The following is a 13106-nucleotide window of genomic DNA, read 5'->3' as shown; positions in this document are numbered from 1 at the left end:
TCTTCTCCCTTCTCTTTTCTTCTTTCCTCTGATTTTCCCTCTTTCTCTCTCCCTCCAAATATACTGTAACTTTTATAAGTCTTACAGAGGTGCCCAAGGCTCTGAGAAGTTAGTTTACTGATTCAGTTTCATAGTAATATAGTGGAAGTACTTCCCGATTGGGAGGCAGAGAGTCTCAACTTGAGTTCCAATATTGGGTAAATCTTTTAACCTCTCTGGGACTCGGTTTCCCCTGCAATGTAAAGCTGTGGAATGGATGCTCTCTAAATTCCATTTTAGCTTTAAATTCGGGATCTCTGGTAGCAGAGTCAGGATTTTAATCCATGATTTCTTTGAACCCCAGTTCAGGCCATTAGCTTTTATACACTCTGTCTACTGAATTAAGTAATGTCAAATGGAATTTTGATAAAGGAAATTTAAGCTGATTTGACACATCTAGAGAGAGATTGGATTTCTTTAGACAGAATTTGCTTTTTCCTTTTGAAATTAAAAGCATGACCCCAGATGAGAAAAAAAAAAATTCTAGCTGGATTATTATTCTTTGTAACAAGCATCTCATAAAATACAGAATTGTCATTTTCCTTTGACATAAGCTGTTTTTGGCTTTTCATTGGTCAGAATCCAATTTGAGTTTTAAAAAATAAATTTGATTTTAACAAAAGTTACTGTTTACTGGATCTGGTACACTTGAGGAAGTGTAAAACAGCAGACCACTCTCATTTGAACCTTTTAAGTAGAAAGAAATTAAAGTTAGCCACTCGGTGGGAGCAAGGCACTGGAGGGAGGGTAAGGAAGCATCCCACTGCCAATGCTTTTAGACCAGAGGCTAATCAAAATGTGTTTGAAGTATTTCTTTGAAAACCCATCATGTAGCACAGTGACTAGCTCAAAGTAAATGTTTAATAGATGATTATTCTGAGAATCTGAGGACAGTATATATTTTGCCAGAACGTTTTCATCGTAGAATGGTGGAATCATTTAACTTTACCAGATTTGTATGCAATAACTTTATTGGAGTCAAATAGATATTACAATATAGAATCATCCACCAAGTAGCCAGAAACTGGTTACAATTATCATATAAGATGCAACATAGTTAAAATGCTTCCAACATTACAGATCATACAGTGATAGTATATCTTGATAACACTCTATCTAGCAATGTAGGTACTTGCTTTTGCCAATATTATAAATGTAGACACTCACTTTTGTTAATATTGTTTTGTTTCCAAATGATTTAGAATTCAGAGGTAAGATTGCCATATTCTTCATCATGAAAGGAGATTTTCTTTTTGCACTGGAGAAGAGCTTACTAAAGAAAAGTTGTTTCCAATATCTCTAATGTATTGCAAAAATTGTTTATTGGAAAACTGTGGTAGAATATGGGAATTTTTGACAACTATCTAGGTTGAACCATTATATTACCTCATGAACACTTTCCAACATCACTCAGTCTAGGGAGACCTATTGTTAACCAGGATTACCAACAAACTTCACTTCTACCAATCTACAGACAGAAATATCTCCTAAGAATCAGAGGCTACTTGGTCTTTATGATCCATGACTCACATGAAAAAAATTCACAGAAAAAGTCAGTGCACATTACAATGGGCAAAACTATTGAGTTTACAGAGAAGGTATACACACTGGTCAGTTACAGTACATACTCTCAAATGCCACTTAGTTAGGAACATACCCTTATTACAGTGTTTTAAGAACTTGATTAGAACCAGAAAGCCAAATTCACAAAAAAGACACAACAGGAAGTCCATTTCCTTAAATACACAATTAGTAGAGCAATTGGAAAGTTTCCATAAATACAGTTCCAACATTCAGTTTGGGAGAAAATGCCAATTCATGCACTAAATTTTATCATCAAAGGAAAAAAAAGATACAGTTATCTAAAATAAATACTTACAAAGATTCACAGACCAGCAGTGCTGTCAAATTAGTAGTAATATAGCATGCATTTTGTGGACCACACCAAGTCATTGCTTAGAAACATATTAAAATTTTGTTTCCCTTTGAAATGGATAAGAAAACGCAATACTATTTTATTTATGTTCCAAATACGACAGACTCAAGACTTTAGGCTACAAAATACTTCTACTACCCTGGTACACATACAAAACTACTGTAAAATTATCTGTACATATAAGAAGACACTGTCCAATTAGCCACCTATGCTAAATAATAGATCATCTCAAAGTACCATTTATCGCAATCTAGGGCCTTCCTTGTTTAATGAGGGCTACCGAGCTCTGATTTGCATTAAACACTTTCTATATTAATATTTGATTCCAGCTCTTAATAAAAAGAAAATTCTTGTGCCATTGGATTATATCATGATAACGGTCTCCATAAGAAATCAAACTCCACCACATTAAATTTGATTGGCAAAGGAAGTGGGACCACTAGGCTGCTGGCCAAATTCTTCAGCAGGTTGGCCCAGATTTGCTGCCTGGTTATACCCGCCACTTGGCCCGTAGCTGTCTCGGTTGTATCCTCCATGCCCGTAGGTGCTGGACTGCTTCTCCATTGGCTCTGAGAGATGCCTCTGCCCTGAAGAATGCCATCCAGTCTCCTTGAAAACAAACCAAATGTTTCCTGCCCAGAGAACAAAATTCAAGAAGCCAAAGACCTGAGGGAGAAGGAGAATATCAGATTACTGTGATGCCTGTTTGAAAGCCCAGAGTTTCCACTTGGAGAGACAATATAGTGCAATAGTGTATCCCCTGGATCTGAAGCCAGACAACCTACATTCAGATCCTGGCTCTCCTGTTTCCTTCCTGTGGAACCTGAAGCAATCAGTTTTCTTTTCTGTTAAGATGAGGTGGTTGCACAAATAAAGTCAAATCTAAGCAACTGGAAAAATATCAAGTGTTCTTGGATAGGTCAAGCGCATATAATAAAGATGACAATACTACCTGAACTAATCTATTTATTTAGTGCGATACCAATCAAACTCCCAAGAAACTATTTTAATGACCTAGAAAAAATAACAACAAAATTCATCTGGAAGAACAAAAGATCAATAATTTCAAGGGAATTAATGAAAAGAAAAGCAAATAAAGGTGGCCTAGCTATACCAGATCTAAAACTATATTATAAAGCAGCAGTCATCAAAACCATTTGGTACTGGCTAAGAAATAGACTAGTTGATCAATGCAATAGGTTAAGTTCACAGGACAAAATAATCAATGATTATAGCAATCTTATATTTGACAAATCCAGAGATCTCAGCTTTGGGGATAATAATTCACCATTTTACAAAAACTGCTGGGAAAATTGGAAACTAGTATGCCAGAAACTAGGCATACCCACACCTAACACTGTATACCAAGATATATAATACCAAGATTATAATATCATGATCTAGACATAAAGAATGATATTATAAACAAATTAGAAGAACATAGGATAGTTTACCTCTCAGATCTGTGGAGGAGGAAGGAATTTGTGACCAAAGAAGAACTAGAGGTCATTATTGATCACAAAATAGATAATTTTGATAATATTAAGTTAAAAAGGTTTTGTACAAACAAAACTAATGCAGACAAGATTAGAAGGGAAGCAATAAACTGGGAAAACATTTTTATATTCAAAGATTCTGATGAGGACCTTATTTCTATTATATTGAAGCCATTCTCCAATTAATAAATGGTCAAAGGATATAAAGAGACTCCAGTTATCATTTGGGATGAGGAATCAGTTAGCTCCCTAAAGTCACTCAGTTTGTTAGAGAGCAGGGATGAGAACCTGGGACTCCTACCCTTAGCTACATGGCCTTTTCACATTGTCTTTTATCACTGGAAGGTAATTTTGGCATCATTATTTTGATTTTGCTACCTGCTCATTATCCTCAATATTCTCTCATTGCAATTTATTTTCTTCTTGCTTCATGTTCCCTGAATATGGCTATACTACCTCCTAGCTCCCTGTCTTTGCATAAACAGACTGACTCTTATGAATAGAATGCTGCTATCCTTCAAGGCTGAGTTTAATGTCTTTAGAAGCCTTTCCTAATTCAGTCATTAAAAAATATTTTTCCAAATACATGTAAAGGTAGTTTTCAGCCTTCATCTTTGCAATATCTTGTATTCCAAAAACTTTTCCCTCTTCTACTACCAACCAGGTCCTCAAATAGCAAGCATTCTGACATGTTAAACATGTGCAATTCTTCTAAACGTATTTCCTTGTCACACAGAAAAAACCCATATCAAAAGGGGAAAAAAAAACACAAGAAAAGAAAAAAAAAAGCAAACAAATAATAACAACAAAAAGGTGAAAATATTATGCTTTGATCCACCTTTGGTCTCCATCGTTCTTTCTCTTTCCATCACAAGTCTATCCTAATTAATTCTATTAATCCTGCACCTCTCAACTGGTTACTCTGGATATAGTTTGTATGTTAACTTCTCTGAGAACATTTTCTAATCTTTCCAGTAGAAAGGCAGCTCCTTGAGATCAGGAATTGCTTCTCTGCTTTCATTATATCTTCAGGGTCTAGTTCTATGCCTGACACACAGTAAGTGCTTGATAATTGCTTGTTGATTAAGTGATTGATATTTTCCATTCATTCTCTGCCAGGGATATTGTTATCATTATTACTTTGCACTGGGCCAGTGATTTCACTGGTAAGGAATTTCTGATGAGGAAAGTCCCTCTTCCAAGTAGGTAGATTACTGTTCTGTATAAAATGTTAGAAATTGCCTTCAGGCATTGAGGGATGAGAGGTTGAACCCAAGTCTTTGTAATTATGAAACTTGGCTCTATCTTCATTATGTTATCCTTATGCCATGGAAAATATCCCCTCCCTCAATAATAGAGATTACCTAATCTTTATCCAGTTTAGAATCAAAGAATTATTAGGCAGTAAACAGGATCCCTCTCTCAGTGAGTAAGATTCAGGTCTTCCTAAAGTTCACAAGGAAACTATCATGGATGTATGAGATCTAGATGGAAGCTTCTATTTTTCCCATGCTGATTTAGAAAGCATGTACTACTTTTCCACTTCAGTCCTAGTCATGTGCTCAAAATTCTGCTAGGAGCTAACAAACTGTTTTCAAAGTTGGGCTGAAAACAAACAACTCATTAACTTTTTTTTTCAAGATGTGAATTTACTTCAAGAGTAAAACAGAGGGAAATAAGAGTATGTTTCATATAAAAGTCTCCTTCTGAGGCTTAATGGATCCATCTATCATTTCTCTCTCCTCTACCTAAATAGATCTCTAGGGGGATGTATAAATAGAACAGAAAGTAATAGAGAGGGACATTTGGCCACTAGGAAAAACTCATGTGGCCACCAAAGTTGCCCAAGACCTAACATCCTCTTCTCTAACCCATTGAAATAACCTGCTAATTGCTACTTTATCCCCACATTCTCCCTTCTCCAATATATCCATCACTCAGTTACCAAACTGATATTCTTAAAACTCAGAAATAAGCTTGTTGTTCTTCCCGTTCAATAGTCTTAGTGAGAACTTATTGTCCCTAGCATAAAATATTAGCTTTTCTGTTTGGCATTTAAAGCTATTCACAATTTTCACTGAAAGCTATTATACTTTTTGACTCATTTTACTTGAGTCCTCATGTACTCTACCTTCCAGACAAACTTGGTCTATTTGTTGTACTTGTTAATGGTATCTCCCACCTACAATCCTCTGCAAAGATTTAATTAACCCTGCCTATTCCTAAAATGCTCTCCTTCTTCACCGCTACCTTAGAGTTGCCTAGAGGAAGCCTTTCTTGACCAGTTCCTGCCCAGTTTTCAGTGTCCTAAGTCCTGAAATAACTACTTTCCATTAGCTTTGTATTTACTTATTCATCTCCCTCCCATTAGAATGTAAACTCTTTGAGAACAAAGTTTGTTTCTTTTTCTTTTCTTTTTTTGCCTCACACTCAGTGCCCCTGGAAACTAGCACTGTGCTTTACACAACATTTGAAAAAATGATCATTGAATTAAATTGATCTATTCAATATGAACTATCAAATGAAAAAATACAGCACAGTGATTTATCTTCTGGATGTTGGAAGGCTCATCCATATCATTTGTTTGCCTTCAACCAACCGATAAATATTTATTATGGATAAATTTTGGGCAAGGTACTGTTCTAGGTGCTGAGGATGACTCAATAGTATGTTGACATTCAGAAAATTCTGAATATGAAGTCAAGGGACCTGAGTTTGAATTCTGGTTCTGATACTTCCATCAGCTACATCACGATCTCTCTGAGCCTCAGCTTTTTTTGGTTCTTATACTCTCCCTTTCTCCAGATTTTTGTTGAAGATAGAAGTATCCTTAAATATCAGTTGCTATTATTATTATTATTATTATTATTATTATAGTCTCTTTGCCCTTCAGAGGACAATCTAGTATGCCTTAAACAATAAATTAAGCAATAAGCAATTTTAAACACTGGCAACATGTCCAGCACTGTGCTAGGTGTGGAAATACTAAAATAAAAAAAGAAGAACAATTTCTACTACAAAGGAGTTTACAATCTGATGAGGAAGAAAACAAATATAAGTAATTAATGAAATTAACTGGCAACAGCTACATTTTTCTATCAATAAAATGGATATTATTTTAAGAAGAATGGGAAAAATGATTCAGAATATCCATTTGATTATATTGAGGTTATTGGGTTAAAAGATGCTTGGTTGTTTTTTTTCTCCACAAAGGGATCTCTAGTTCTTTGGTTCCAAAACATTTACCTCAGTGTAAAAGAACATACTCACAAGGATTATTGTATGTTATTCTTAATTTATGAATTGCCCATAAGAGAGTTTTGGCATCTGGGTAGTATAATGAGTAAAACGCTGGGTCTCATCTTCCTGAGTTCAAATCTGGCTCCCGACGCTATCTATATGATCTTGGACAAGTCACTTAATGCAATTTACCTCAGTTTTCTCATCTGTAAATGAACTGGAGAAGAAAATGTTCAACCACTCTAGTATCTTTCCTAAGAAAACTTCAAATGAGGTTAGATCATGATGAATCAAATACAATTGAAATGACTGAATAACAAGATGAAATGATTGAATAACAAGAAAAATAATAGTTACATACATTCTCTAAACTCTAAGCTTTTCCCTTTTCTCTCTCTCTCTCTCTCTCTCTCTCTCTCTCTCTCTCTCTCTCTCTCTCAACTTAAACTTTACCCAAAATCTGGCCATTTAAGCAAAAATTTCCGATGATGGTACCTTACTTTACTTTACTCTATTAATAGTAAAATAGAAGTTCTTTGAGCCTGGGGATTATTTCTTTCTTTCACCCCAGTGGCTAGCACATTGCCTAGCCTTAGTAGGGGCTTAATAAATGCTTATTTATTGACATGACTTCAAAGTTTACAAAGGGCTTTATGTACATTATTTCATTTGTTATAATATCTATCCATTTGATATAACATCTATTTTTATCTCCAGTTTGTAGAGGAGGAAATTGAGGCATAGAGATTAGTTCCCTTGAACAGTTAATAAATGCCTACAGGAGGACTTAAAACCTTCCAGATTTTCAGTCTATCTCTGGATTCATGGTGCTATGTACATTGCTACTTTATATATACCAACTAATAAGCTTTTAAAAAAGTTAAGTCAAAAATCTGAGGCATTTGTTCTAGAAATTGTGTATTGGATTCTGAGGTTGGGTGGGAAAAGCACTAGACAAGAAATTCTAAGATTTGCTTCTAATTCAGGTTTTACTGATGAGTCATATGATAAATTAGTCAGTTATTTCCCATTCTCTCATCTATAACACCCTACCTACTTAACTTACAGCCTGTTTGTAAAGTTATTGATATGAAAACATCTTCTAAAACCAGAAAATTATTAGTCAGTCAATTAATAAAGATTTATTAAGAACTTACTGAAGATGTATAGCTTCTAGAGGAGAGAATAGTAGGAAGATCCCCTTGACCTTGGGTGCTTCTGTTCTAACAATGTATCAGTGATTCTAAAGTCTTCTGACTTTGGAATCTGTGATCCTGAGGTCTCCCCTGCCCCAAACTTGGAGTGCTATTGTTCTGTCAGTCTGTCTGTCAATGATTGTAAAAGTCCTCTGGCATAGGAATATAATAATATTTCTTCCCTTAGATTTAAGGGAAGATATGTTAGTGATCTGAGGCCCTCTGACCTTAGAATGCTATTGTTCTAACAATCTGTTCAATGATTTCAAAGTCTTCTGGCCTTAGAATAGTCCTACAAATATTAATGACTGTCATCTAGTTAATCTGTTGGTCAGTGATCACCAAGTTCCTGAGACAATAGTGAATAGATGACCTCTCAAACCTACTTGTAAGCCATAAAATTAGCAAATAAGTAACATAAAACTCTGATCACTTTATCCTATAAATCTATCTCTTTTCTCTTGACTCTTTTGGTAAATTCTTTCCGAACTTAGCCCACTTCAACTGGCGTTACAGTTCCATTCAACTTTGCCTCTTGACTTGGATATGGGTTCAAGCCGGCAAATTCTTTTGAGACACTTCCTGATGCCGGTCTGTGACTCCCAACCTTTTGGGTTCCCTTCCCAACTTCAGCATTACTATGTGCTGGGCACTAAGCTATATGATGAAGATACAAAGAAAGAAAAAAACACAGTCCCTACCCTCAAGCAACTCACAATCTAATGGAGGAACTCCTTGTCTAATTATTAAATGACTGGAATAAACCAGTTCCTGAAGCAATCCTTCCCTATAGATCTCATGATTAGTCTACTTAGTCTTCTTGACTCTACAATGTTGAAGGTAGAATGTTTTATATTTTTCTACCCCCTAAATTTTGATGCCCTACTAAGCTTCATTTGCCCCTCCATGGATATGGATCTCTTCCAATTTCCATGATATCTGTTATGGACTGATTAGAGATTTTAGAAGTATATTTTATAAGGACTCTGTTGAAGAATGTTGCTTTTCTTGTTTACTGAAGGGTTTCTATGTGTATATGTGTTTTTAAATTGCCAAATAAATCTTCAAATTCTCTGTGATGACTTCTTCTAAGAGAAAAACATCCAACACTTTATTTTACCTTTCACAGATTTCAAGGCCTAGGCTTGGATGCCACAGGCATCTTTACACACTGTGCATTTGAAAAATCTCTTAAGCAAGGCAATAGCTTTTTAATAGCTTCCTTGAAGTTGTTGTCCACAGGTGTGGTCAGGGATAAATGAAAATGATTGTCAACCCTAATACATAATTTATCTCCATAGCTACAATCTCCCAGAGATAGCATTTGCAGTTAAATCACCCAAAACTGTTTTGGAACTTTTTTCCTTCTTCACTGAATCCCCAGGTTGAATTCCAGAAGGCAGGAGGAATATAACCTTGAAGCGATGATAATTATTTTTAGGGGCTGTTCAAGAAGGTTATTCTTTCCATGAACCTTGTTGAACTTTTGTTGCTTTGCTATGCTGCCGGCTGCATTTTGGATTCTATAATTAGGAGGGATCTAAGGATAGGTCTCTCCTCTTCCAGCTTCTGGTGCCTCCCGGTCCTGATCTTTGCAGCAAAACTACCTGGTCTCCAATTCTGGAGAGGTTTAGAGCCTACGTACAGGTCTCCGATCTTTCTTTCTTTGCCATCCCTGCCATTGTAGTCATTAGGTTCCAACGAGGGGCAGAACACATCTCTCTCCCATTCCCTGCCAGGGGAATGTTAATCATTTGAAGGGGTAGGTTTTAAAACCTACCCCTTCAAATGATTAACACTGGACTTGGGCTCTGGAGAAAAGCTTCCTCTTCTAATAGGAGGTTTGATTACATTTCAGTTTCCTTTACACACTCTTCTAGACTTAGCTAGCTTACTATCTGTGCCCTGTCTATGATATTTTATCTCCCTACCTATGAGACATTTAGCTGAAAATGTCCATTAGATACTGGAGCTTGGGAGAGAAACAAGGTCAGCTATTTAGAAGTGGGAGTCATTTACAAAGTGTTATTGAGTCCATGGAAACTGATATCATCAAGAAAGAGGAGATTTCTTTTTTTGCATAATACTGTTCTCCATGGCTGGAATGCACTTCATCTTCACATATCTACTAGAATCCCAATTTTCCTTCAAAGTTCTTCAAAAATCTGACTCCCTGACTTCCAAGTCCCCATGTGCTTTTTTTGATCCAGTTCCTCAAATATGACCCTCCATTTTCCAACTCGGGCCATTTTTACTGGAATGACCTCCCTATTCATCTCTGATTGCTGGCTTTCTTAGCTTCCTTTAAGTCATGCCTAAAATCCTACATTCTACAGGAAACCTTTCCCAATCTCTCTTCATTTAATTAGGTGCAGCAAGGTTATACAGTGGATAGAGTGCCAAGCCCACAGTCAGGGAGACCTGAGTTCAAAGTCCACCCTCAGATACTGACTAGCTAGGTAGGCCACTTAATCCTGTTTGCCTCACTTTCCTCATCTGTAAAATGAGCTGGAAAAGGAATGGCAAATGACTCTATTATCTTTGCCACGGGAAAATGGAGGCCACAAAGTGTTAGACATTACTGAAACAACTGAACAATAATCTAATTCTAGTGTCTCCCTTCTGTTAATTATTTCCAATTTATTCCTTCTATAGCCTGTTTGTAGTTTTTTTGCATGCTGACTCCTCCATTAGTGTGTCTTGAGAACAGGGACTATCTTTGACTCTTTGATTCTTCAAGTCAAATAGTGCTTGCCAAATAGTAGGCACTTAATATATGTTTATTGACTGACTTTCTTAAGTACCATCTATGAAAATAAGTGCTTCTCTCCCTTTGCCTTTTAGTGTTTCACTTTCTGAAATCACTTTGCATTTATCTGTTTTATAGATTACATTGGTATCTGTGTACATGTTGATTCCTCCCAATAGACTGTATGCTCCCTGATGGAAGGAATTACAAATCCTTCATGAATTGGATCAGATTGCTCTCATAGGTTATGTCTTCCATGGGTGACTTATTCTTAAAACTAACACAAAATTAGTTAAAAATTATAACTTGAAAATTAAAATGCTGACTTTGTGTTCCTGACAAATTCATGATACTTTCAGTCTGAGAGTCATGGATTGATGACTCTATTTGACAACAGTATCTTAACTGGATTCCTAGCTTCACTCTCTGGTCTCCCTGGATTGCATAGGACCTAGTATAGTAGGAAGGAAGAGAACTGGACTTGTAGTTGATGGTCTTGAATTTTTAAGTTCCAGTTTTCAAAGTTGTGCAATTCTGAGCAAGACATTTCCTCTTTCTCTACTTCAGTTTCCTTATCTGTAAAAGAAATGGATTTTGTTATCTGACCTTTCATTCCCTTCTAGCTCTATGGTCTGATAATTTTATTCAAGAACTACATTTCCAAAAAAAATCTGCAATTATCATAAGCAGAAAAAAGGTAAAAAAAAAAAAGACTTATATATGTGTTTTTTTAAAAGAAAAAATATTCCATGTATTCTTTTCAGTAGCCCAGCAGGTCTGAGAACTTTTCTCTAGGCAATCAATTAGGCAGGTTCTAAATAAGTATGGTTTGAGCACTGTTTTGTTCACAGTCAGTTTCTCTGCTTTCAAATATTTCTTTCAACTCCTGCCAATCTTGGACTTCAGCATTCACATTTTATATCTGGTTCTAGGTGGGCATTTAGACTTGATTCTCATCCAAGCAGTTGCTAATACCTGCTGGTTCTTATTAAGGACTCCATAATTGAATATATTAAAATCTCCATATTCTGACAATATGAAACTGGAAAGTCCACAGATTAATCTTCATGGGATGAAATGTCAACTTTCTGACTGACCTAGTTTTAGAAACAGATTTTCTGTAAGATTTTGGAGATGATGGGAGTTCTTGATTGGATCTCAAACAAAGAGCTCAGGGTCATGAATACAATGAATTGTACTTACCACGGAAGTATTTAAACTCGACATAACCGGACTGTGGACAGCCATGCACTTGTTGGATTGTTGTTTACAAGCTGACATCAGTAACAAAACTTCCTTTGGATCTGTTGCCACTTTGACATCAGACAGTCCTTTTGCCCAAGCTGATGAACCAACCAGCCACAGAAAGGAGAAGACTACAGTGACAATGAAATCCTATAAAATCAAAGAAGGAGAAAAATTATGTAATGGGAAAAGGAAATTTATTTCAACAGACATGTTTTAGCACAGTGACTGACCAACAGGAAACACTTAATATATGATTGTTAATTAAGTGCTGTAAGTTTTGCTGCTATATACTAGGAGCACTAAATGTTTTCTTCACGGAGAAGGTAAATATAGCAAGTTCATGTTTTCCACACATGGATGTAGGTGCTGAATGGAATGGCAAAGCATGATGATTGGGGTGGGAGCTTTGATTTTGGTAACTCCTGTCAATTTTCTTGAGTTCGCTCTAATATTGTCACAAATAATTTGGTAGCTGTATTCAGCTGTGTCCAAATTTGGGTAGTCTTTCAAATTTCCGAAAGAAATATTCAAAAGAGCTAAGTACAGTACTTGATGATGAAGGAAATCAAACTATGTAGGATGATGGGGATTGTCGTCCCGTTCTGCTGAACCATGTGGATCTTTGCTGCAACTAGCCTTGACAAAAGAGTTTCCATTTGTTCTGGGAGAGCCAAAGAAAATTCAGACTTCTTTTGGATAATTTTAGCAAAAAAAGAGGGAGACTAGCTATGAAAAATGTCATGGGAATGGCTAAGGTTTGAGTTTTGTTTTCAATATGCTTATTTAATGATGCCCCATGTTCTTCCAACTTCTTAGATCCATTTCAGATTGACTGCTCCTTCATTCGGTATTACTAAGTCTGGTCAAATCAACAAGTATTTATTAAATGCTTATAATATGCCAAGTACTGTGCTAATTGCTAAGAAAAAATTCAAGGAGAAAGAAAAGAAAACAAAATGTTTGTCCAATTTGACACATTTCTTCATTCTCAACCAAAGTCAGATTTTTGAAGGTTTTAATATCTTGAAAAAAATCTCCTGTGTCTGTGACAAGACGATTTTAAGGTGTACAAATACACATTCCCTGATCATAAAACATAATAGAACATTGAGAGGAAACAATACTTCTAAGAGTCATTAACATGAATCAAATATGCAGAGATGGTAATGTTGTTCAGGAGGTTCCTTGATCTCATCCATAAG

At 35.9% G+C, this 13106-nt stretch overlaps 1 protein-coding gene across 2 annotated transcripts in view; it reads right to left on the bottom strand.

Annotated features, from left to right (window-relative positions):
* Positions 1-992: 992 nt before the first annotated feature.
* Positions 993-13106, bottom strand: part of SYNPR (synaptoporin) — a 372902-nt gene continuing 360788 nt past the window's right edge. For both annotated transcript variants that reach the window (XM_051980084.1, XM_051980093.1), the window contains 2 exons: positions 11860-12051; positions 993-2641 (listed from right to left, as the gene is read on the bottom strand). In XM_051980084.1, the coding sequence (XP_051836044.1) occupies positions 2384-2641; positions 11860-12051 (450 nt within the window). In that variant the 3' untranslated portion in view covers positions 993-2383. The remainder of the gene's footprint in view (positions 2642-11859; positions 12052-13106) is intronic.

The sequence above is a fragment of the Antechinus flavipes genome, chromosome 1 (genome assembly GCF_016432865.1).
Source record: "Antechinus flavipes isolate AdamAnt ecotype Samford, QLD, Australia chromosome 1, AdamAnt_v2, whole genome shotgun sequence".
Classification (NCBI taxonomy): Eukaryota; Metazoa; Chordata; class Mammalia; order Dasyuromorphia; family Dasyuridae; genus Antechinus; species Antechinus flavipes.
This window is presented reverse-complemented; position numbering and strand designations above follow the sequence as displayed.